Here is a 27,633-nt window from a genome sequence, read left to right as displayed (position 1 = left end):
CTACCACAGAGATTAACTGGGGATCGTTATCAGTATCTTCTTATTAATGTATTAAGACAAATTTCAAAGAGTGCTTAATTCCTTACGCCGAAGGGCAGAGGAATGCATTACCATGAATTGACGTCACATTAAGCACCTCCTATGAACAAGTGTTCAGATCGCAGAAAGTATGTGTTGTAGGACCCATGTTTATTAAACATTATTTTATTGTTTTGATGCATACTAGCACTTCCTAAAATATTGGATACTTTTTTTAACACCCTGTATACAGGATGTTAAAACACTTCATTCCCGTTTTCTTAGTATGAAAACTAAATTAAAATTGTATAAAACATTAATTAGACCAGTCCTCATACACGGCTAAGAAAGTTGGACATTGAATAAGGGAAATACAGGAAGACTACTGGTGTCTGAGTAAAAGTTCTAAGGAAAATACATAGACCTAAGAAAGATATATAGCGGATAAGATACAATACCGAAATCTATAACTTTTATAAAAAGCCTGATGTAATAAAAGCGATTAAAACCAATAGGCTGAGAAGGGGATATAATCAGAACTGATGACAAGAACCCATTAAAAAGATCACTTTCACTGAACCGTTTTATACTACAAAAAGAGCAAGAAGACCAACTAGAAGATGGCTTGACGACGTCAGAAGTGACCTCTACACCTTTCAAGTAAGGCTGTGGAAAAGTGGAAAAGGAAAGCACAGAATAGGAGGCAGTGGTCTTATAAAGGCTGTTGAACCGAAGAAGAAGAAGAAGAAGGAGTAGTTAAAATAGGCATTAAATATTCTGAGAGGTGGTACTATTAGTAAAAACAAGAAAACAAAGTCTAATAAACATGGGTCCTAAAATTAATACCTCCTGAGATACGAATACTTGTTCATTAACGTCGTAGGAGATGCTGAATTCGATTATCATAAAAATCATTACAATTCAGAGAGATGGTAGAAGGTCTAATAAACAAGGGCGTTGAAATTGGTATTGTATTGGTATTTGATGAGTACTACTACCTCTAAGAAAATTGAATGCATTTTGTTTAATGTAAATCACATTGAACATCTCCTATAATGTTGATGAACAATACATATTAATGACCTATATTTATTAGAATTTGTTTTCTTGTTCTGATGCATACTATCACCTCTCAAAATATTGAATGACTTTTTTGAACATTCTGTATAAAAGAAGCACTGCTAGCTGAACACTTCACAACAGACGCGCTTTAAAATCTTGGCGTTTTCAAGTGAAATTTGTGGTGAACAAGGACGATATGTTGCAGGCTTTTTCGGGGTACTCCCATTTCCCGTTATTTCATTTTTTTTCACTTTCAATTGTAGTATAATATAGATAGGCAAAAATTTTCCACTGCGATGTGTCCTCCAATATGATGATTGACAACAGACGCATATCCATCCATGACAGGTACTCGTGTACGTCGTCCACTCGACCTAAAGATAAGTCACACACACAAGTGCATACACACATACTGAATAGAATAAAATTGCTTTACGTAGGCTATAACACATGCTGGTACACCGCTGCACTGTCAAACAATAAACGTTTGAAGACAGCGTGTAATTCAGCCCCCAGCTCAGTTGACAGTCCATCACAAAAGAACTAGAGGTTCGATGCCAAAGAAATAAAGTGGATTTCTATTGGAAAAAGCTACAGCGGGGCAGGTTTCCTCCGAGATCGTGGGATTTCCCTGTTTGAAAGAAGGTTGCACTCACTCTTGCCCAGCATGTCGGCGAGGCTGGCCTCGAACCCACGGGTGCTGGAGTTGGTCTTCTGGTGCAGGGCGTCCATCAGCACGCGCTCCTGTTCCTCGCTGGTGAGCTTGGCGTAGTCGCACGGCAGCAGCCACAGCGCCAGCGCCAGCAGGAGCAGCAGGGTGGTCGCCGTCATCGCGCTACCTTGCCATGTCTGTCAGCCGCACTGCTCGACGTCCGCACAGCCACTGTGCCTGCAGCGAGGCCAGCGTAACGCTCTGATGAGTCGCCGCTTTCTTCTGATGGCAACCTCCTGGTCATAACGGTTCGAGCAGGGAAACTCTCCACTGTTGACATCTTGCTAACTGCAGCCTTTCCTTCTCTTATGCTTGTTTATACTTCTCATTGTCCTTTTCTTTTTACTTCTTTCTCATGTTTCCTAATCTTATTCTCTCTATTCTTTTCCATCTCCTTGTTCTCCGTTTTATTGTTAATCTTCTTCTTCTTCTTCTTCACATTTTCTCTTGGTTTTCACATTTCATTTCTTGATATTTATCTCTTCTTTATATTCATGTTTTTCCTATTCATGTTCTTTCTCATTTGTTTCACTTTTCTCTTCTTCTTGTTCTTAACGTTCATCTTTTTCTTGTACCCGTATTCCTTCACTTCTTGCACTTCATGCTCTTCCTCTTCTTATTTACGTCCTTCATGCTCCTTTTCTTCTTGCACTTCATGTTCCTTTTCTTCTTTTTCTCCAAGTTCCTCTTCATGATCATGTTCTCTTCTTTTTCTCCTTCATGTTCTTTTCTTCTTGTTCATCACGTTTTTCCGCTCCATGTTCCTCAAATTTGTCCACTTCTTGTTCCTTAAGTTGTCCACTTTTTCTTTCTCAAGTTTGTCCATTCTTTGTTTCTCAAGTTTGTCCACTTTTCTTCCTCAAATTTTTCCACTTCTTGTTTCGTAAGTGTGTCCACTTTTTGTTCAGCAAGTTTATCCACATTTTGTTTCTCAAGTTTGTCCACTTTTTGTTCCTCAAGTTTATCCACTTCTTTTTCCTTAAGTTTGTCCACTTTTTGTCCCTCAATTTTATCCACGTGTTTCTGAATTTGGTCTACTTATTCTTTCTCAAGTTTGTCCACTTTTTATTTCTCAAGTTTGTTCACTTTTTGTTCCTAAAGTTTAACCACTTCTTGTTCCTCAAGTTTATCCATTTCTTGTCCCTCAAGTTTATCAAGTTTATGCACTTCTTGTTCCTCAACTGTATCCACTTTTTTGTTCCCCAAGTTTATCCACTTCTTGTTCCTCAAGTTTTTTCACTTCGTGTTCCTCAAGTTTATCCACTTCTTGTTCCTGAAGTTTGTCCACTTCTTGTCCCTCAAGTTTATCAAGTTTAACCACTTTTTGTTCCTCAAGTTTATCCACTTCTTGTCCCTCAAGTTTATCAAGTTTAACCACTTCTTGTTCTTCAAGTTTATCCACTTCTTGTTCCTGAAGTTTGTCCACTTCTTGTCCCTCAAGTTTATCAAGTTTAACCACTATTTGTTCCTCATGTTTGTCCACTTCTTGTCCCTCAAGTTTATCAAGTTTAACCACTTCTTGTTCCCCAAGTTTAACCACTTTTTGTTCCTCAAGTTTATCCACTTCTTGTCCCTCAAGTTTATCAAGTTTAACTACTTCTTGTTCTTCAAGTTTATCCACTTCTTGTTCCTGAAGTTTGTCCACTTCTTGTCCCTCAAGTTTATCAAGTTTAACCACTATTTGTTCCTCATGTTTGTCCACTTCTTGTCCCTCAAGTTTATCAAGTTTAACCATTTCTTGTTCCTCAAGTTTATCCACTTCTGTTCCTCAACTGTATCCACTTCTTGTTCCTCAATTTTATCCACTTCTTGTTCCTGACGTTTGTCCACTTCTTGTCCCTCAAATTTATCAAGTTTAACCACTTCTTGTTCCTCAAGTTTATCCACTTTTTGTTCCTCAACTGTATCCACTTTCTGTTTCTCAAGTTTATCCACTTCTTGTTCCTCAAGTTTATCCACTTTTTGTTCCTCAACTGTATCCACTTTCTGTTTCTCAAGTTTATCCACTTCTTGTTCCTCAAGTTTATCCACTTTTTGTTCCTCAACTGTATCCACTTTCTGTTTCTCAAGTTTATCCACTTCTTGTTCCTCAAGTTTATCCACTTTTTGTTCCTCAACTGTATCCACTTTCTGTTTCTCAAGTTTATCCACTTCTTGTTCCTCAAGTTTATCCACTTTTTGTTCCTCAACTGTATTCACTTTCTGTTTCTCAAGTTTATCCACTTCTTGTTCCTCAAGTTTATCCACTTTTTGTTCCTCAACTGTATCCACTTTCTGTTTCTCAAGTTTATCCACTTCTTGTTCCTCAAGTTTATCCACTTCTTGTTCCTCAAGTTTATCCACTTCTTGTTCCTCAAGTTTATTCACTTCTTGTTCCTCAAGTTTATCCACTTTTTGTTCCTCAACTGTATCCACTTTCTGTTTCTCAAGTTTATCCACTTCTTGTTCCTCAAGTTTATCCACTTCTTGTTCCTCAAGTTTATCCACTTCTTGTTCCTCAAGTTTATTCACTTCTTGTTCCTCAAGTTTATCCACTTCTTGTTCCTGAAGTTTGTCCACTTTTTGTTCCTCAAGTTTATACACTTCTTGTTTCTGAATTTTGTCCACTTTTTTCCCTCAAGTTTATCCATGTCTTGTTCCTCAAGTTCGTCCACTTTTTATTCCTCAAGTTTGTCCCTTTTTATTCCTCAAGTTTGTCCACTTCTTGTTTCACACGTTTGTACACTTCTTGTTTCACAAGTTTGTTCAATGTCTTCTTGTTCCTCAAGTTTGTCCACTTATTGTTTCACAAGTTTGTTCACTGTCTTCTGTTCCTCAAGTTTGCCCACTTCTTGTTCCTCAGGTTTGTCCACTTCTTGTTCTCAGGCTTGTCCATTTCTTGTTCCTCAAATTTTTCCACTTCCCAGTCAAGTAGGGTAAAGGTTGGTAATAATGTGATATAAGTAATATTGTGACAGTTGTCTTTGAGAATTTATTACAATTTTACTGAGCGAGAGGAAGATCGGTTTTTGCGTCAACATATTAAGGGAATGTTCGTGGACAAGTTTCTGCCCAAAACCGGTCCTTCTCTCGATCAGTAGAATTGTAATAAATTTTCAAAAAGAACTATCACAATATTATTCGTATTACAATATAAGCAACCATTATCCTATGTTCTCTTGTTGTTCTTCATGTTCCTTTACTGTTTGTTCTTCAAGTTCCTATTCTTCTTGCTTTTTATGCTCCTCTCCTTTTACTTAGTCATGTTTTCATACTAGTTCATGTTCCTCCTCTACCTGTTCTGCAGGTTCGTTTTCTTTTTGAGCTGATTGTTTGGTTGGGTTTGTACGAAGGCCTTTTCTATATGTAAAGCGAATATCAGGCAATCATGTAGCGAGCCTTAGCCTCATCTTACCGAACATCATATCATTATCACCAATTACATCGACGGCAAATAATCTAGTAGATGATAGAGTGTCGTTAAATAACAAACTAAAGAACTACCTACCCTATCCGACACAACAGACAACCACCACAATCCAACAAACAAATTCCTTAAACTGCCGAGACCGTGGAGTAATGGTGAAAGAGACTAGAAGGGAAAGTCGACCTATCTGGCAACACAGATCTTTTTGGAATTAAGTATTGGGTGACAGCTAGGCTCATATTTCAGAAATATGTTGAAAATTTAATTTTGAGTAATTGTTGTTTAGTCAACTGTCCTAAGACCGGTTTCAACCACATAAGTGACAGTAATAAGGCATCACTCATGAGGCAACTAAGCCAGGAGATGATGGGGTAGGATGGCCAGTTCCTTTCCCCCCATTGCATATCTCGCTGTGTAATTACATAATATTACACTAATCAGACTTCAGATGTGTAGAAACAATTGTTCTTACTCCGATACACATCGTCAAGTGAGATATACTGCTGATAATAGATGTACATATCAGCCAGAGCCTCAATCAAAGGTATTTTGAGTAATATTGAATATAAAGTCGTAATTATATCTTTTCGCTGAAAATTTGAAGTTGTTCTTCGTGTTCATTTCAAAGACAAATATTTTTACTAAACTTAATGGAAAGCATGAATTTATGTTGTGTTGTGGCAATAAATGCGTAATCAGAGGTGCATGCTGGTAAGGGATATGCACTTGTGGTTTCACACTCATTGGTCGGAGTCTGGTGTTCGGTGTGCGTATCTTTGTGCTTGTGACGTAAGCATGAGTATACTTGGAAAAAGCGGAACAACCGTTTTGAAAGTGAAGTTATGTCTGCATATCATTATTATGGTCCAAGAGCACGCAAAAGAAATAAGATGGAAATCGAGAGCTTGGGAAACGAATTACAGTTCACAAATTCCTTAAGTTCGTAGAATTAGACAGTTGAATGTAATAGTAGTAGTAGTAATAATAATAATAATAATAATAATAATAATAATAATAACAATAATAATAATAATAATAATGTGTGTATATATGTATATACATATCAAAATGATAGCCGTCCAAATCTTGGATTGTAATATCGGCATCCTAATCAATTCAAATGAACAAAAAAGAAAATGCAAATTAATGTTAAAAGTAATGAAATTTAAAAAAAATAATGATATTGACAATAATGGCATTTTAGAGAAGGATGTTATTTCCGATCATATACTCACAAACACAAAACCATAGGCATGGATAAAATAGGCTACCTTTGTTTGAACCCAAGTGTTTAAAACAAGCACTACTTTCAACAGTAGTACCAATATCGACCCTACAAAATTTATAACAACTTAATAAACTAACACCCACATCTATTTACCTCCAACAGTTTGAAGTTTAAAAATGTATGTAAGCAATTTGTTATGAGTAATTATTAATTTTAAATGTTATTTTACTGTAATTTAGTCATCTAAATTTGTCACGTATCGAATCCTCCCCTAAGTACGAGAACACTCTCTTTCAGGGGAGTGCTGAATTTTATTAATTTACAATTTCTTTGCAAAGGTATTTTTCTGGCAATAAACAATATGCTTCTTCTCATTGTTGTTGTTATTATTATTATTATTATTATTATTATTATTATTATTATTATTATTATTATTGCGCAGATACAATACTAACCTGCAAGTTTCTCGCTCATTTTCTCAAAAATATACTCTCGAGGGTAAAAGAAAAGTAACGTATAATTGCTATTAGAACGTAAACGTGCGAATTCCAAATGAGGCAGTAGAGCAAGTGGACAGCTTCAAATACTTGTGGTGTACTATAAACAGTAAAATTAAGTGCTTCCAGGAGGTCAAAAGGAGGATAGCAATGGCAAAGGAAGCTTTTAATAGAAAAAGGAACATCTTCCGTGGACCTCTGGAAAAAGAACTAAGGAAGAGACTAGTGAAGTGCGTTGTGTGGAGTGTATAGGGCAGGAACATGAACATTACGACAAAGTGAAGAGAAGCGACTAGAAGCATTTGAAATGTGGATATGGAGAAGAATGGAACCTGTGAAGTGGACAGACAGAATAAGTAATGAAGATGTGTTGGAAAGAGCGGGTGAAGAAAGAATGATGCTGAAACTGATCAGGAAGAGGAAAAGGAATTGGTTGGATCACGGCTGAGGAGAAACTGCCTACTGAAGGATGCACTGGAAGGAATGGTCAACGGGGGGAGAGTTCTGGGCAGAAGAAGACATCAGATAGACGACATTAAGATACATGGATCATATGAGGAGACAAAGAGGAAAGATTGGAGAAATGTGGGTTTGCAGTGAAAGACTTGCCCTTGGACAGAACACTGAATGTATGAAATGAATTCTTAAGTGGTCATTGTTGATGCTTTAAGGCCTAGGTAACTTGGTTGACTTAACAATACCCAACATACATTTAACCTTCTGGTACCATAAGCCACTATACCAACTCGAGACTGATATGGAAAGAGAAAAGGAACATTTTGTCAAAATATACTTAAGGGGACCAGGAATCACCTACATTAACACATGTTAAATTAGTGATATTTAGTGTACATTTTCTCTAAAACTATTGGGAGTAGAAGAATGGAACTTTTACAGCTTATTTCTAACACTCTTATAAGTAATCTGATGGAAGGGTTTTCAAAAATAATAATATTTTATATATTTATGAATTTTTTCTAAATATGTAAATTTTTATTTAATTTTTTTCCTGTATTTTTCAAGAAATCTGCTTTAAAACCATTATTTTTAAAAATTCCTGTGAAAATTCTGCATTGCTTGAGAAAAGAGACGTAAGTCGATTTCCACAAACCTTTTTTGATAATTTATTGACATCTTACATTGGTTTATGTCGATCTGATTTTTTTTTGTATGAATTATTGTAATGGGAGAAATACTTATGTATTTTTTTCCAAGCGAGCAGATGTTCCGTAAGTTGTCAATAAATTATCAAAAAAGGTTTGTGGAAACTGACTTATGTCACTTTTCCCAAGCACTGCAGAATTTATGCTACAATACCAATTAAATTGTAAATTTAATACTAATTGTAATGTTATTTGTAATTGTAATTATAAATTTAATACTAATTGTAATTTTATTTGTAATTGTAATTATAAATTTAATACTAATTGTAATTTTATTTGTAATTGTAATTATAAATTTAATACTAATTGTAATTTTATTGTTCATATGGTAGTTGGAATCTCCTGGTAGAGGGGCAGAGAAGGCCTGACGGCCTTATCTCTACCAGGTTAAATAAATAAATACTAATACTGATACTAAATATACACAGAAAATTTGAAATAAACCTAACCAATAGATGCTGTGATATGGTACACTTTATAGAGAAAAATACAAACTTAAGGAAAATGGCTGCCAAAGTTATCAGAACTCCCACCTGCAAATATTTCTCTCGTGGATAAAATTTTTAAAAATATATTTCCATAATAATAATAATAATAATAATAATAATAATAATAATAATAATAATGTGCATAAATGATATACCGTTGGAAAGAGGACTTTTCAGATGATATAAATCAATTAAAAAAAAAAAAAGAAAAGTTGAAATTTTCAGCAAATTGATGGTTCCCAGACCCCTTAACAGCGCTCATCTACTCTCAGCCCAAGTGAATAATAACAATACTGCAACAAGCTAAACGCCACCGTTTGTGTTTTCAGCAAACCGTCGCAAAGCTGGAAAGAAATAATAACAGCAATAATAACTATGCTCTCAGGGCGTGTAATGAACTGGGTCGGGCGGCTTCTCAGGGCAGTTTCCCATGTGTGTCACTTTTTGTTTCGTCTTACGTCGTCAGTACTCGAGCCTCGCCCCCTGACCGGGGCGGAGACCCCAGCGCGTTCAGACTGCGTGACCACGCATTGTCTTAATGGAAACTTATCGCCCGGTAAGAAAGTTGAACGTTGTGACGTGGTGACGAGACGTTGCACCACCAACATCCAAACCCTTGCGTTCCGTTGGAATGATTCTGAGCATGTATCAACTAAATCCGGATGTTGTACAAAAATATAAAGCGATGCATGTCCAACCAGACAGCACGACATGCTTGGTTGACAAATTCCTCATATCTCTAGCCTAACCGATAAACAATAGAATGTCCATTAATAATAATAATAATAATAATAATAATAATAATAATAATAATAATAATAATGATAATAATAATAATAGTTGTGAAACTTGGACTCTCACTGTGAGAGGGAACAGAGGTTAAGGGTGTTTAAGAATAAGGTGCTTAGGAAAATATTTGGGTCTAAGAGGGATGACGTTACAGAAGAATGGAGGAAGTTACACAACCCAGAACTGCACGCATTGTATTCTTCACCTGGCATAATTAGGAACATTAAATCCAGACGTTTGAGATGGCAAGGGCATGTAGCAGGTATGGGCTAATCTAGAAATGCATATAGAGTGTTAGTTGGAAGACCGGAGGGAAAAAGACCTTTGGGAAGGCCGAAAGGTAGATGGGAGGCTAATATTAAAATGGATTTGAGGGAGGTGGTATGTGATTGTAGAGACTGCATTAATCTTGCTCAGGATAGGGACCGATGGTGAGCTTATGTAAGGGCGGCAATGAACCTGCGGGTTCCTTAAAAGCCATAAGTAAGTAAAATAATAATAATAATAATAATAATAATAATAATAATAATAATAGTAATAATAATAATAATAATAATAATATTTAATTGAGCCTACACTTTCTATGCAATAATGTTGAAAAGAAAGCTTTACTTAAAGATATTCAAGCCGCAACATTATTAATATGCTCGTAACTCTTTTCTAAGTAGTACTATGCTTGCCCTTGAAATGTTGAAATGATTACATGTTCACTTACATTAAATACTCTTCTACAGTAAATGAATAATTTTATGCTCGACCATGCCGAAATGTAATAATTATACACCTGGGAGTAGCCCTTTAATGCACCTCATTTAAGTACACCTATTCATTATAGTTCAGTTGTTCAGCCAATGAGAAATCACCATTGTACAATTATGAAACCGCAAGTATCGATTATTCTCGGATATGCAATCGAAAGACAATTAGCGAAACGTCACGGAGGCTGGAAATCCAATACTGTCGCAGAAGGTTATGTTCTGTTACTATAATAATTAGCGTTAATTGTAAATAATATTCAAATAAATTCAATTTGTCATCTCGTTTTTCAATTCTAAATCAATTTCCAGGTTATATCAATATTAATGTCCATGTTATTCTCTAGATTATATCAAGGTCAATGACATTCGTCCCCCGGAAAAAATCAATACTTTCGCGTCTGCGCACATCTCACAATTAAGAAGGTCAGTTCCGCTCTTCACTTAGATAACCATAACATGAATAGTTATGAATAATTTCAAGTAGAAATATGGTCGAGCATAAAAAGTCTTATGAAACTTGCCTATAATGGTAATTAAGACGCTCGTATGAAAATTATGAAACTCGCTTGCGCTCGTTTCATAAACAAACATACTCGCGTCTCAATTACTACCATTATAGGCTCGTTGCATAATGTACTATTTTTAAATTTTTTCTTAAGGATTGTTATATTTTTTTTTGAAACATTACCGTTTGCTTGGAAGAATTATAAGATTAACTACGTAATTATAAAAGTATGAAATGTTAAAGAGAAAAGATACAGGCAATTTTGAGGGAACATAAAAATTTGTGCTATTTTTGCGCAAGGGACTGGGATAATAAAAAATGAAGCTGATATTGGCGAACAGCCTTTTTTTGCTATTCCTAGCTTAGGGATTGAAATAAAGTGTCGCTACTCTGTGTGTAAAATTAGATTATGAAAGGTAACTGACCGAAATTTCGTGAGAAAATTCCTTCTCCATGAAGACTCGGACCAGCAGTTATTCCATAGAGAGGCATGACGACTTAGATCACACGCTACGGCGCGGTACATATACATAAATACATACATACTTTCTTTGTATTTTGTATAATATACGACCTTTAGTCCCGCGCCGTGGCGTCGTGGTCTAAGGCATTCTGCCTAGGACTCGCGTTACGGAATGCGCGCTGGTTCGAGTCCTCATGTGGGAAGAAATTTTCTCATGTAATTTCGGCCAGTGTATGGGACCGGTGCCCACCCAGCATCGTGATGCGCTTGGGGAGCTACAATAGGTAGCGAAATCCGGTTGCGAATACCAGCTATAACGGCTGGGGGATCATCGTGCTAACCACACGATACCTCCATTCTGGTTGGATGATCGTTCACCTGTGCTTCGGCATGTGGGCGTGAGGCCAGCAGCCGGCTGGTCGGTCTAGGCCCTTCAAGGATTATTATACAATCTTTAACCCTTTGAGATCAAGCATTCACCATCATAACTGGACGATTTTGCAAGCAGAGGAATGTAATTGCTCGAAGCATCCCGTAAGAAATCCTAGAGAGTTACGTGGACGTCCAAGGTAACGAACTTGTGCTCCCGATAGGATATGAAGTGGTGACCTATGAATAAGAGTGAAAAGACTGCCTGTCGATAAAGCAGGACGCTGTGTCAGATATCTGAAAGAGAAACTGCGGCCGTGGCTTTGACCTTCCTGTGACACGGATTCATATCGTCGTAAGTGGCGCAGCGCGTGTAGCCCGGTTTCCGTAATGTTAATACAGTTCTGATCTGAGTTCTCCGTCTATACCTCAGCCATGACGTCATCTAGTACCGTCACAAGGGCGAAAAGTGGGGATGACGACAAAGACTGTTGTTTACAGAAGATACTAATGCAATTGACATACGTCGCTTTATTTCAATTCTTCAGCTGGAGTTAAAAAACTGCAGTTGTTATGTTTTGTCCTACTATCAGAACCTATGTTGCTAATGACTATACTGTCTGTTACGTCAGAAACAACTACAGCCCTTTCCAAGTAGTGTTACTCTATCATTTCCACACGTCTGAAAAGTTCACTCTAATCTAAGAGTGTTGATCCAGAATCCAATTCATAATCTGCAGCAATTTTTTTTAATTGTTATTTATTGACGCTGCCCTTGTTATTTAGCGTCGGCGTAATTTGTGATGGCGAGATAAGGGCTATGATTCGCTACTGATTACCTGATATTCGCCTTACGGTTGGGAAAACCTCTAAATAACCCAACCAGGTAATCAGTTCAAACGGGAATCGAACCCACTACCGAGTGCAGCTCAAGATTAGCATGCAGGCGCGCCAGCTACTCTGGTAATACCGGTGGTTGTAGTAAAATTATCATGCAAAAAAGATTTGCACTAAGATTGTTCTCTCTCAATAATGTGTGTTTGTTACGAGAAGAAAAGCGCGGTATGAAACGGCAGCGGGAAGATGTTAGTGATATGAATGCTTACAAGACGCAATGGCCATACTATTAATTAAAAAATATGCAGACTTCATCAGTTGCTGATCATTGCTTTTGTACTTTGGAAATGAGGAGTTACAACTCGATTATTGCTAATAATTACTTTATTAAAATAATTAGTATTCTTTAGTTTCCATACGCATATTATAATTGATGTTTTCGACATGAGTAATCTGACTACTGGAATGCTATAATAAACAATAGTCACACTCACAAAGGTCACATTCCTTCAGCTCATCTTCTTGTGAGTAACCAGAAAGTTATATTTTATTTAACGACGTTTTAAGCTGCGTAGTTTATTCAGCGTCAGAATTCAACGTGGGTAAGAAATGGTAGATAAGCTTTTGCCTAAAGACATTTATCAGAGACTGGATTCTTTTAATTTCTGCTAATTTCTTTCCTCTCGGAGGAAGGCACGCTCTAGTAGCCTATTTTATCGTCGCTGAAAAGCCATCGCTTTCGTCGGCGTCCGAATCCACAGATCTCATATCAAACGGCTGGCATGATATTTTAGATTACAGAGGACGACCAAGATATTTGCTGCAGCCGACTCAAACATGTATTGTCTTAAATGATCTAATGGCACCATGCTAGCCATTGTATTCCGGGTTTGCGGATTCAGGACTGGCCGAAGGCGATTGATTTTAGAGAGATATAAGATCCCTAGCATGGCTTCCTTCGGAAGAGAAGCAAAACTGTGGGTGCCGTTTCGAACATTTACAGCACTGGAAAGTACAATATTTCTCACAGAGAGCTCCAAGCAAAACTTGTTAGTCATTTCTCGTCGAAGTCAAATTTCGAACATCAAAAAGATCTGCAGTTGGAAGCATTGTTAAATAAAATACTACTACTGCTATTGATGCTGTTACTGCTATTGCTGCTGCTGCTGCTACTACTACTGGTCTATCAAATGTCTTATGCGCATGTAGCGTCATAGACTGTATGGTTCATCAGTGCCCGAAAGAAATTGAGTTAGAGAGGAAACGTAACATGTTTGGATATATTCAATATTTTTTTCCTCCATAACTGTATTTTGTACAATTATGAAAATCGGTATGTGTAAAACACTGTCCTGCTGCTATATGAAAACATATTTTTAGGATTAAAAAAATATTTATATATACTGTGCAGTGATGAAGCGTTTCCCTCATAACGCATAAACTTGTTAAATTTTTTATGTTCTCTCTCTTTTATTTTATTACTGAAACTCATGTTTACAATATCATGCTCTTTCAACTACATTCCTTAATAAATAATATTCTTTTTTATTTTGTGTTAGAAGAAAATACTGACATTTGACCATTTTTTAAAATGAATTTATTTTTTATCAGACAGTCTGTAAAAGATAGTGAAGTGATCTTGGATCATATTGTAGTTATGGCATGCATAAATACAAACAAAAAATTTCATCACACAATGTTGGATAGTTTTTGAATTATGTGGGAAAAGACAGTGAACTGAATTTTGAAGAAAAAAAAGTAAATAATTTTTTTTAATCGTAAAAAAATATATATATTTTTATGTAGAAGGACATTGTTTTACACATACTAATTTTCATTATTGTACAAGATACAGTAATGGAGGAAAAAATGTTCAATATTTCCAAAATTTTACTACTGTAAGCTGTACCTAATCCCTTAAGTAAGAAAGCAGGCGCTGTTAGCTCCGCCCTCTCTCGTGTGACGTCATGCGCGATCATACTTCACAGATTCCGTGGACGAGGTTCGCTACTGCTATACTACTACTGCTAGTTAGAAGAAATCGCTTTACGCATATGACAGATAGAGAACATGATGTCCGTAGCCACTTTTTCAGCGACAGGGATGCTGGAAACGTGTATTTTCGTAAAACTCTCGAAATAGATTTTTACACCGTCGTAATGTAGGCTACACAGTAAAGTAGACTAAATGAATTTTTTAATTTTGGAATTTTTATAAGCGATCTACGGAAGATAGAACGACTACAAGGGATCATGTAACAGAGGAACTCTTTAAAGTTTCGTTCTGAAGGGCACTGCATGGTGTAATTTGTCTACCGCTAGAGGAGCTTCTGTTACAGAAATGACTATAGACAAGGAGCGAGCTTTTTCTGTCTTAGAATTAATTGATTATTAATTATTTTACTTCATTTAACACATATTCAAGATTCAATAAAGATCAGTAATACAATAATTTCATTCCACGAAATTGGTAAAACCGTGCAGGGGGCTAGTACGTAATACCTTCACCATCACAGGAATGTGCAAGGATACGGTGCACCGTGTGCGGAATGAACTGGACTATCAACTTGATGTCTGCAGGGTAACGAAAAGAGCCCAAATTGAACATTTATTGGATATGCATAAAAGAAGAAAACTTTGAGACTTCTCCTTCATGCCTGTGTGTCATTGTTCTATGTTTAATGCATTGCCTGTAATTATATATATTATTTAAATCAGGGAATTCATTAAGATAGATGTACTTTCTATAAATGTGGGAGTAAAACTAGTTCCATCTATCCGGAAAAAGGGTTCTGAAGCCTGCACTCTACTTACACATCTCTTCGAAAAAACGCGTGTAGTTGGAGCCGTGGGTGTCGTCCATGTCCACTTCACCTGGAATAAGTAAAGGAATTACTATGTTGCCATAAATAGTTGCGATCTTTACGATATGTTACGTAAAGAAAATACAAAATATAACAATCACAACAGATAGAGCCATTTTATCCATCACATCTAAGGAAATAACAAGAAATGGAAATAGAAAAAAGTTACTGGGACGTGTCTTTGTAAGGTGATTTGAGACTGCGAGAAAAGAACTACGCCTACAGTATGTGAGCTCCAGGCCGGTAGACCACTTGTCTCACTCCGTATGTCTCCGTTCCACTCAAGGAATGTAGAAAATTTTTTAAAGAAAGAGCTGAAATATGCTCATAATCCATTAAAAGGGGAAGGAGATGTGACATAACACCATCCGATGGCAGACTTCGTAGCGATAGCGTTCCGCCCACATTGTTAGTCTCGGCACAGAGTTGTGAGCGTCGCAGTCCTTACTAGTCAAGGGACTAGACTGATTGAGTGAAGGCCGAATTTAGTTCCCTCATAAGTTCTCCTCCAACTGTTCCATTCCTTCCTGTTCCATTAACGATAGTCTGAAATCATGATTGGTTGTACTTGATAAAAGCTATATAATGGGAGTAACGTTTAATAATCTAACGTGCGTATTGCGTGTGTTGTCGAAAAACGAGATTTGGAGGGAGATCAAATATAGGAAATGTAAATGGACTGGATATGTACTTAAAAGAGAACATAAAAATGTAGCAAAACGTAGAATGCAACACTTAAAGGGAAACAAGAAGGAGATGTAGATCTGGAATCACACGGTAGAGTATAGAGAGGAAATAAGATGGACAGCAAGACAAAAGCTGGAGTAAAATTAAAGATTTGGCAAGGAAAATAGTTTGGTTGAGTTCCTTCAATGTCTTCTGCTTCCCAGGAGAGTGACAGCAATTACTATTACAGTTACAGATATTGCTATTAATGATGCTTGTGTAATTAATGGGAAGAGGCAGAAAAATATAATAATAATAATAATAATAATAATAATAATAATAATAATAATAATAATAATAATAATGATAACAATAACAATAATAGTAGTAGTAGTAATAATAATAATAATAATAATAATAATAATAATAATAATAAATATAATCTTCTTCCTTCATGGTTTAGATCAAGGCTCGTTCCGCATTGTTACGAAAACATTTATCTTTAGGTCCAGCTTGTGCTCTTTTGCAATTTGATTTATATCTAATAATTTCCTTTGACAGTCTTCCTTTTCCCATTCGATGAATGTGTTCTTTCCAACTTTCCTTTGTTCATCTATATTTTTCATTATCTCGTATATTTTCCATTCTTCTCTTATTGTTTCATTTTTAATTATATCTAATAGAGTACATCCTATTACAGCTCTGAGAAATTTCATTTCTGCTGCTTGGATTTTTTTTCGCTTTTTACGTGTCCATATTTATGCTCCATGCATCAATGATGGAGTTGCCATTAACTTGTAGAATTTTATTTGTATTTTTTTGTGTTTTTGCACTAATAATAATGATAATAATAATAATAATAATAATAATAATAATAATAACAATAATAGTAAAACTAGTAAAGTAGCGATAATAACAATAGTAAAACTAGTAATAATAATAATAATAATAATAATAATAATAATAATAATAATAATAGTTCAATGGTTGAGCTGTTTGGACTTTTTCCATTGCTAATTTTCAAAATTGTAGCACAACGTTTCGAAGAGTGAATCTCTCTTCGAAACGTTGTGCTACAATTTTGAAAATTAGCAACGGAATTAGTTCCAAACAGTTCAGCCATTGAACAATTCACCGTTGTTCTTCTCCCCTTCATTCAGTAGTAAATCTAGTAAAAATAATAATAATAATAATAATAATAATAATAATAATAATAATAATTGTGAAAATAATAAGCATGTTGAAAATGTACTTAAATGAGTAGAGACATAAGCATTGGTATTGTTTCTGTAATTAATGAGAAAAGACACAAACTAACAATGTGTGCTGTAGTGATGAATAGAGTTACCGGAAGTGGCGTGATTTACTTCCGTTTCTGCTGCCAAGAGTATGTGTGTGTGAGTGTGTATGTTTGTGCGTGCGATCCTCCTGCAGGCTGACTGCCATACTCACCCAGCAGAGCGTTGGCAATATCCTGGAGGACGTCGGTCTGCGACGTCTGCAGCAGCGACGCCGTTGTAACGAGGCACAGGATGCTTGCCGCGTGGAGCGACGCCATGGCTGTGGACAGACAGCGCATTAGCATCTTATGGAGTGTCCAGACTTCAGAAAATACCATTTTGTATATAGGCGTCTTCTTATAAAATAACAGAAGTAAATCTATTCCATTTATTCGGTTATTGGAAATGCAAATAAACCCATTTATAAGTATACAGCATTTATAAGCATGTAAAGTGTTTATATTTGAAGGAATAATCAGTTTCAATCTTTAGATTTACTTCTGTTATTTTATACACGTTAGACAATGCGCAAATAACTTACTTTCATTGTATTGTATTATATTATAAACATGGGGGGGGGGTCCGGTAAGAAGACGCCATGTACCTTTGGTGTTTTATAAACTCCGAAAACTCTGTAGAACACTATCTTGGCTTACGTTAAACCGAACGGCCAGGATGTAGAAGCTCTATATTAGAGATTCAACTTCTAATCCATGTGTGACCAAGTAAATACGTTGATCATATTTTCTCGGAATACTCGCATTTCCACTGTCACCGTTTCGCCGTAATTCATAATCGTTCATATCTCAGTTATCAGAAATAATAGAATACTTGTACAGTTCATTAATCGTACCTTCCTGCGAAACAAAATTCATGGGATTTTACGGCGAACACTAAGTGAAGAAAGTAACCATCGCATATCCAGACAGTTTTAGAATAGCCTATTAAGTCATTTTCATCATGATGGAGTGTAAGATTCAGGAAACCTTAACAATACTAATGCTTTTGAATCCTGATTTTGATGATGTGAATAATTAATTGATTAATAATAATTTAATAATTTATTAAGTTAATAATTCACAAAGTCAATAAATACGCTAAACAATATGTCCAAGTTATATAGTTATATACTATTATCAATTTCAAATATACAATTCTAATAACAAATTTTATGTTGTTTGATCTAGCCACTTTCATTTTTGGTCTATCTTACACTCACGTATTGTTTCAGTGCAAGTTTCGATCTTTTATTTTACCTGTGTACAATCGATTTATTTTAGACCATATAACTTATTTACCTCCTTAAACTGAATTTTTTTCTAGTTCTACAATGCGCAGCAAGTTTATATAAATCGTCAATGATGTTATTTTCCTCCATTCCTCTTTCACTACAGAAATATTTATACAGATCATATACGCCTTCTCTAGTTGGCAAGCCTTCATTTCTTAATTTAATTTCACAATATTCTTTTGACAACCCCTCAAAAGTACTGAATTTTAAAATATAGAAGATTGCTAAGTAATTTCTAACTACATCCAAAATGTTATTACCTGTTAGTCTTGAGTATGCGTATTTACCAAATTTGAATTTGTTGAATAATTAATTGATTAAACACAGTAATTAAGACTTTATGTCAAACTAACTTTCACTACAATATCAAACTAATAATAAACAATTTGTGTAAAAATTGTTTTTAAGTTCTGGCAACTAGCTTCTGAGAAAATGGTACCACACGAAAAAAGGAAAACATTTTCACACCAGTGTTTAATTATTGTCAAATGAAATAAAATAATACTACTTACTTATTTTTGGTAGCAATCAACCCGGGAGGCACTGGTTTATGTTGGTGAAAATTTTGTCTTCTTGAGTTCTGGAGATAATTTGTTTCTTTTGAGGTTAAGAAAGCATAAGCAACGGCTGGCAAACTGTACTACGTGTCCTTAACGACGTTTACAACTTCAGAATGGGGAAAAAATGGACAATTTTACCTGGAACACTCTACCAGGGTTTTCGTAAATTTACGACACAGGAATCAAAGCTTTACTTTCCTCCCGGAAGAAATAATGCTAAGATTTGATCACACTTTAAAATCTGTCACACTCGAATGGATTCGAATCGCGAATCACAGGTCCAACGGGACTGGAATGGTGGTCGTTATACCACTGATGGCCATTCATTGGACATGGAGGACACGAAAATGATCGAAAAACCACCATCATTTTCTGTTTCTCATTTTCTTCTATTCCTATACTAATTTTGTCCACTCTAAATTTCACTTGACTCACTGGGATTTAAAATCGAATCTTCTACGCCAAAAGGCTGATGCTGTGGTCACTAACTGACTGAATATAGACTCAAAATTCCAATATTTTTAAAGTTATATGTACTCGTATATGTCCTATCCCGAAGAGGGAATACATACGGGATTTCGGACAACCCGAAAATTGCAAAATTTGATTCGCTTACTGCACGAAAACTACTCGTATAAGAATTACTTTAATGATTTATTTACAGTTGGACAGAGAACAGATGTCGACCACCGGCATAGTTCAGTCGGCTAAGGAGCAGCTCAGTCGGCTTAAGGTGCTTGCCTGCCGATCCGGAGTTGCGCTCGGACGCATGTTCGATTCCCGCTTGGGCTGATTATGTGGTTAGGTTTTATCGAGATTTCCCCAACCGTAAGGCGAATATCAGGTAAACTATGGCGAATCCTCGCCTCATCTCACAAAATACCATCTCGCTATCACTAATCCCATCGATAATAAATAATCTGCTAGTTGATACAGCGTTGTTAAATAACCAACTAATAAAAAAGGGGAACAGATGTCGCTTATTAACAATATGTGTAAACAGGTTGGATCAGATGCAATAGAGACTGGGGGGGCTCTGCGAAAATGGCCGTCTTTAGCGACCTCGGTACGGTGCCGCAGTATTCGTCATGGTCTACTGCATTAGTGTGAATTGAGATACAGAACCAAGCAGTAGCTCGTCTGTAGCTTAAAGACAACGCTAGCACTGGATAAAAATAACATTTACCTGCGAATTAAATTACGAGAGTTACGAGACCCAGTTTCAACAGTAAGTAAAGTAAAGTAAATCCATGGCGCTACAGTCCATGAAGGGCCAAGACCGACCAGCCGGCTGCTGACCTCACACCCACATGCCAAAGCAAAGGTGGACGATCATCCAACCAGAATGGAGGTATATTGTGGTTAGCACGATGATTCCCCCAGCCGTTATAGCTGGTTTGGGAAACCGGAATTTCGCTACCTATAGCAGCTCCCCAAGTGCATCACGATGCTAGGTGGGCATCGGTCCCATACATTGGCCAAAATTTCATGAGTTTTGACAGTACTTACTTACAAATGGCTTTAAGGAACCCGAAGGTTCATTGCCGCCCTCACATAAGCCCGCCATTGGTCCCTATCCTGTGCAAAATTAATCCAGTCCCTATCATCATATCCCACCTCCCTCAAATCCATTTTAATATTATCCTCCCAGCTACGTCTCGGCCTTCCCAAAGGTCTTTTTCCCTCCGGTCTCCCAACTAACACTCTATATGCATTCTTGGATTCGCCCATACGTGCTACATGCCCTGCCCATCGCAAACGTCTGGATTTAATGTTCCTAATTATGTCAGGTGAAGAATACAATGCGTGCAGTTCTGCGTTGTGTAACTTTCTCCATTCTGCTGTAACTTCATCCCTCTTAGCCCCAAATATTTTCCTAAGCACCTTATTCTCAAACACCCTTAAGCTATATTCCTCTCTCAGAGTGAGAGTCTAAAGTTTCACAACCATACAGAACAACCGGTAATATAACTGTTTTATAAATTCTAACTTTCAGATCTTTTGACAGCAGACTAGATGATAAAAGCTTCTGAACCGAATAATAACACGCATTTCCCATATTTATTCTGTGTTTAATTTCCTGCCGAGTGTCATTTATATTAAACAAATTTTGTTACTGCTGCTCCAAGATATTTTAATTTTTCCACCCCTTCGAAGGATAAATCTCCAATTTTTATATTTCCATTTCGTACAATATTCTGATCACGAGACATAATCATAAAGGCCTACTTTGTCTTTTCGGGATTTACTTCCAAACCTATCGTTTTACTTGCTTCAAGTAAAATTTCCGTGTTTTCCCTAATCGTTTGTGGATTTTCTCCTAACATATTCATGTCATCCGCATAGACAAGAAACTGATGTAACCCATTCAATTCCAAACCCTGCCTGTTATCCTGAACGTTCCTAATGGCATATTCTAAAGCGAAGTTAAAAAGTAAAGGTGATAGTGCATCTCCCTGCTTTAGCCCGCAGTGAATTGGAAAAGCATCAGATAGAAACTGACCTATACGGACTCTGCTATATGTTTCACTGAGACACATTTTAATTAATTTTGACAGTAGTAGTAAAAATTATAACCAAGACAAAGAAATTCGGAGCAAAATACCATCGCCAGCGACGAAATGCACTAAGAGGGGTGGCCAGGGGGTGGGTACAAGGATTCAGAAACGACCAAGCCGAACGAAAACGGAAGTACAGAGCCCGGTTGAAGACAGCACGCGAGAGTGGAAATTCGCTTCAGTGTGTAGAGGAAACAGAGTTTGTAAATACGAGTATGTATAGATGACTGACATAAAGTGATTTTCAGGTGTTTCTGTGATTCATGTTTTTTGCACTTATAATTTATTCTGATTGTTTTCAATAGAGAATTTAAGAGTAAAACACAATAAATTTAATTAATTTTAGTAGCACATAGTACACAGTATTTCTACGTTTGAAAGCTTGTAGCATAGCACAGCTATGCTCCGGAATCTTTCTCTCCGAGCACGTTTTTTGTATTTGAGGCTTCTTCCAGCAGTCTCTTTATGAATATATGTACACTCTCCAATGATACTGATCTATGTCCTTATCTTTATTTCTTTATGCCTGTGTTATTTTCTGGTATTTCCTATGAAATTCACTTCTATAGTTGTACTGCTAACAAAAACCAAGTATCTACTTATTTCCAACAAATGTATTCGTTACGCACAGATCTTGTCAGTATAAAAGAAAACTTGCATACAATTTGAGCTTCCACGAAAGTTGAATGGTGTTTATAAATACGCTGTATATAAACTAAGAGATCGTCATACTGATGGTCGTCAATTATATTATTTTGTTGATCAATGTTGATGAAAAAGCTCTAATTTTAAACAGATGTTGTTACAGTTGTTAATTTGATGTTCATCAAGTAGAACCTGGCCAACATTGGTGAAACTGGCCAAACGTGTTACTTCATCAAAAGATTCAGTAACGTGTCTAATCAATTTTCTGTTCGTGCTAAAAATAACTTGGTTACGCTTTCGAATATGAACCATTCTTTAAATATAAAACTGGACTGTATTTTATTACACTTAACTGTATATAAAGCACTCACTAATCAGTCTAAAATGAAAGTAAAATTAATTATGTTTTGTTGTGAACTCAGAAGTCCAACAAAAACCAAACATGCGGCCAGAGCTGAGCCGAGCATCTGCCATCTATTCTCGTTTCAATTAGGAAATAAGATAACAGTAAACAAAACCACGTGACTTTAGACCACATCGCACTTTCTTATTCGTCCGTTCAGTATTTCAGTATTTTCCACCCAGTAAATTTTCTATTGTTAAATATCAAAATATGACCGCAATACTCACTCACTCACTCACTCACTCACTCACTCACTCACTCACTCACTCACTCACTCACTCACTCACTGAAATGAGGAAAAATGCTGAAAAAATTCTGCAGGTTACAGTTAGGGCACAAAAGCACGTATTATTATTATTATACTTCGGGTCTCTGCACACACATCTTATAATTTTTTGCACTTAAAATATAACGTTTACTGTGTACTTTCTTCGAAAGCATGTCCTACGGTGCTTTGGCGTTGAGCTGCTGGTCGCGATTTTAATTTACAAATAGTTGAAACACGCATTGCAATGATTGAATCGATCTTTTTGCGTTTCCTGCAAGTCCCAAGAGATGTCAGGAGCTTGACAAGCACAGAAAAGAAATGATCGATAACGATTTCATCTAGTGGCAAATTTCAAACTAAATGCATGTTGAAGTATAGTATATTGTACTCCACGACCCAAGAGGATACAAATATAAAATCTTCAAATCATCCTCATATTTTATGGATTTAACTGACTAGGAAACAATCAAACCTTTTTTTTTATTAATTCTGTTATTGTTAAGGGTGCACAACATTTTTATTGGAGTTTTATATTTGAAGAGAAGTAGCTCCCGTTTTTACTTGTAAAAATAGTTTATCCTGAATGAAATAACTAACTGTATAATTTATAGATGTGCATAGATAACATTAGACCTATAATGTTTAATTCTGCTTCGTCCACTACGGTACCTATGAGGTAGCTTACACGCTGTCAATCCAAGCGGTCCGTCCTGCGATGTCTCTGCGATTATTCTGCGTTATGCCAATCCCATATCCGTGGAGGCCCGCAATATGCGGATGTGTAGTGTTGATTAGTGATCTATATCAGTACTACAGGTGAGGTAAAACTGAGAAAGAAAGAAAGAAAGAAAGAAAGAAAGAAAGAAAGAAAGAAAGAAAGAAAGACAGACAGACAGACAGACAGACAGACAGACAGAAAGAAAGAAAGAAAGAAAGAAAGAAAGAAAGAAAGAAAGAAATTCTGTTTCAGGATTGAACCTGCATTCTCCTTTGTCTCTCTTGAAGTTACTGCCACTCCGCTACTTCGATTACCGCACTCATGCTTACGTAAAATCCCAAGTACATGCGTCGCACCTGTCTTCCCCGCATTCTTGGTTCTGAAGGGGAAAAAGTTGGCGTGTGTGCTGCTTCAGGACTTGCCGTGTGCAGTAACTCGTATCTGCTTGAATATTGACATCGCTGTGACTTCCGCTGTGTAGTGCTGACTTAAATTCCTTGGACAAGTGAAAATATTACGGACGAAAGGGCCTTTCCTTGAACATAATTAATTGTTGTTCTTAATGATGGTGATGATGATGATGATGATGATGATCATTTGGATAAGGAGAGAAGTAGGTCAAAATGCAATGTTTCAGATAACCATTCATATCTTCTGTGAAATTTAGCATACTAATTTGTAAATGTGTGATTGTGGTCTGCGATTTTTTCAGATTTTTTAAAGCACAATGTTTTTAATTTTTAATTGAAAAAATTATGCATTATTATGTAGATATACCTTTTTCTGGAAAATTCTTAATGAAACAACCTGAAAATTTTTCAGCTTAATAAGCAAACACAAATACAACACATTATGAGAAAATTTTTCCGTATTTCACTCCTTTTATTTTTTACAAAAATTTTAATTGTATTTAAAAAAATTGGTTTACAGATCAGTATTTTTTGTAACGTTAAAAGTAAAATAGAGCATATTTCATAATTCTTTTGCAAGATAAAGTGAATCTACGCAATAAAAGCTAGCATGCAAAGTTTCATTCAATTACCTCAAAGGCTTCCTGAGAAAACGGAACGTAAGTATTGAAAAATGTAAGTTATGGGAAAATGCGGACAAAGTTAAAAACTGGTTATAGTACCTTAACCCTTTGCAGCACAAATTAATTTTTTATGTTTTTCATATCATGAATCATAACAAAGCTTCGATCAATTTTTTTCAACATTTTAACTCTGCACACAATTTCAAAACACAGATGGCACCTCTATGTATACTCAAGAGGTGGTTCCTTAGTGGAATATCCGTGCCATAAAATTTAGAAATAAATAAAACGGTGGTTCTTCTGAATAACCACTATGCTGCAAAGGGTTAAGGGGTTAGGTACAGCTTACAGCAGTAAAATTTTGGAAATATTCAACATTTTTTCCTGCATTGCTGTGTCTTGTACAATAATGAAAATTGGTATGTGTAAAACACTTAATGAAAGAACCTGAAATTTTTTCAGCTTAATAAGCGAATATAAATGTAACACATTATACGGGGATTTTTTCCATATTTCACTCCTTCTACTTTTTACAAACTTTTTAATTTTATTAAAAAAATTTGGATTATAAATCTGTATTTTTTGTAATGTAAAAAATAAAAAAGAACATATTTCATAATCCTTTTGCAAGATAAAGTGAATCTACGCAATAAATGCTAGCATGCAAAGTTTCATCCAAAAACCTCAAAGGGTTCCTGAGAAGACGGAACATAAGTATTGAAAAATGTAAGTTACGGGAAAATGCGGACAAAGTTAAACAATGTTTTTAGTACCTTAAGTTCCTTATATCCCTTAAGGGTATAAGTACGTGAACGACCACAGATATTATCAGAAAATGCAGGCTCTAAATTTCTAAAATTTTATAAGAAAATTAACTCACAAGTGAACAAAAATTACAAGGTACCACAACAAGACTTATTAGAACTTAATTATCTGACAAAAAGTATAAAAAAAGGATTACTAATAATATTTTTCAAACCAGTTTTATCAAAGTATAAAAAAAAAGACAAAAGAATTCTGCAGTTACATCATTTGGTAACCATAACATTTTTATGGTCTATCTGACATCTTTAATATTTTTCCTGCGTGTAATAAACACTTATTTCTGAAAATTAGACTACTCTCAGACATGTAGAGTTGTTTACTTTGATACAACTATTTTTTTTTATTTGTTCTATGTAAAATATATTAAAATTTATGTAATGTTTTGTGACCTAATTTTTCTATTTTCAAAGAAATGGGCATTATTGTAGTCTACCTTTTGTATAAATGCATGTTAAATTAGTGTACAAATTTTCAGAATTCTATCTCTAATAGTTGTGGAGTTGTGAAATAATACTGTATGTGTGAAAATTTTCAAATTTTGGAAAATTTAATTTAAAGTAAAAAGTGAATTCTAAAAAATATTATTAGTAACCTTTTTATACTTTAATCAGATATTTAAGTTCTAATAAGTCTTGTTGTGGTACCTTGTAATTTTTGTCCAATTGTGAGTTCATATCCTTATAAAATTTTAGAAATTCAGAGCGAACATTTTCTGTTAATATTTGTGATCATTCACGTACCTGTACCCTTAAAATTGTCCATATCCATAATCAAGGTCGAATTTTCCTCAGAGTCTGAGAGAGAGAGTTCCTGAAACTATCTACTATCAAGTGAGACATTAGATTTTTTATATGATTTACTTTTTGACTAACGTCTCTCCTTACGATGACAGAGGAAATGAATTCCCGATTAAGTCTGTATCGACTCTATACGCTAAAACACTTTGAACTCGGTGAGATTTAAATCCGGATCTTCGGAGTGGAAATCGAAAATAACGTCTGCATCTTCTGAATATGAGAATCTGTCAACGTCATATGAACACCTTGGTGTGGAGTGCCATAACTTATGCTGCAATCAGTAGCAGGGCAGGGTGAGACCGCTGTAGCGTGTGAAAGGAGCGGATCAGATAGAAAAGAAAGCGTTGCCCCTCACTAGAAAGTGGGGCGGGGAAGCGGGTCAGTCGCAAGTGGCACGCCTCACTGCCAAGTTCACCCGCACTTGCATTCGGACAGCCCGCTGTTCGACAGAGATCGGATGCGAGCGCAGTCATTGCTATTTATTCGCTTCAACGCTTTTTAAATCCGTGATGTACACAGGCTTCTAACTTCTTGAGTGGGTAGATTAATAGGACTGTTTACAGTACGTGATCATAAATACCACATAGGACTTAACACTTTGGTCTTGAGCTGCAATGAAGTTATGGAACCATGTGTTGAAAATTAAATGTCTCTGACGTCGACATTTCGAAAGCACTTACTATTGGGAGATTATTCATGGTAGTGTGTTGCTAGATACATGTGTGGTACCATGCGATAGCATCGATCTAGGTTCTGGATTGAGCAAATGTATTAAAATTTAATTACACTAATACATTTAAGGCTGGTTCACAATAAACCGGAAACGAGAATGGGAATGAAAACGAAAACGATAAAATTATTAAAATGTGTACATTTAAATGTGAGCATTCACAATTAACGAAAAGCTTGCCGGAGCTCGGGATCGGGAACGGAGAGTTGGCCAAGTTTCAACTTTGGCGTTCACGTTTCCGATCACAGCCCACTAGATTCATTCTATTGCCATCTAAAAGCTATTTTGTCGTCGTATATTTTGTAGCAAGAAGACCGTGACATAACCTATGCATTATTTTGTTCTGTGCTGTGCATCATGGAGCAAGTTTTATTTGATGAGATTCTAATATTGAGTGTTGAGGAAAATCCTCACGTTTACAATAAGCAGCGCGCCTCGTATAAAGATGAGAAAATGAAGGAGAATACGTGGCTTTCAATAGCTGCATCTTTGAACACTGATCGGAAGCGAATCATATTTTATTACTGTATTGGTTGTATTACACACTACATATTCATGCTTCAATTCAATAACTACTGTTGTGTTCATTTTTGTTCTATTACAAATGTTTCTTCTCTAATTATTTTACGTTATGGTAGACTTAAAATAGGTTGTGATAATAAAGATGCATGGACATATTTATAGTACCGTACCTAATGAAA

General features: G+C 35.9%; 1 protein-coding gene across 2 annotated transcripts in view; it reads right to left on the bottom strand.

Moving 5' to 3' along the window:
• Positions 1-27,633, bottom strand: part of LOC138715022 (proclotting enzyme) — a 116,032-nt gene that overhangs the window by 82,516 nt on the left and 5,883 nt on the right. The window contains exons 2-3 of one of the 2 annotated variants that reach the window (XM_069847422.1): positions 17,277-17,384; positions 15,109-15,168 (exon numbers count right to left, since the gene is read on the bottom strand). In XM_069847422.1, coding sequence (XP_069703523.1) covers positions 15,109-15,168; positions 17,277-17,382 — 166 coding nt within the window. In that variant the 5' untranslated portion in view covers positions 17,383-17,384. Of the gene's footprint in view, positions 1-1,736; positions 1,985-15,108; positions 15,169-17,276; positions 17,385-27,633 lie in introns of those variants that run through there. The other variant, XM_069847421.1, reaches the window with a different exon arrangement.

The sequence above is a fragment of the Periplaneta americana genome, chromosome 15, assembly GCF_040183065.1.
Source record: "Periplaneta americana isolate PAMFEO1 chromosome 15, P.americana_PAMFEO1_priV1, whole genome shotgun sequence".
Taxonomy (NCBI): domain Eukaryota; kingdom Metazoa; phylum Arthropoda; class Insecta; order Blattodea; family Blattidae; genus Periplaneta; species Periplaneta americana.
The sequence above is the reverse complement of the archived record's forward strand: the minus strand, read 5'-3'. Positions and strand labels throughout refer to the sequence as shown.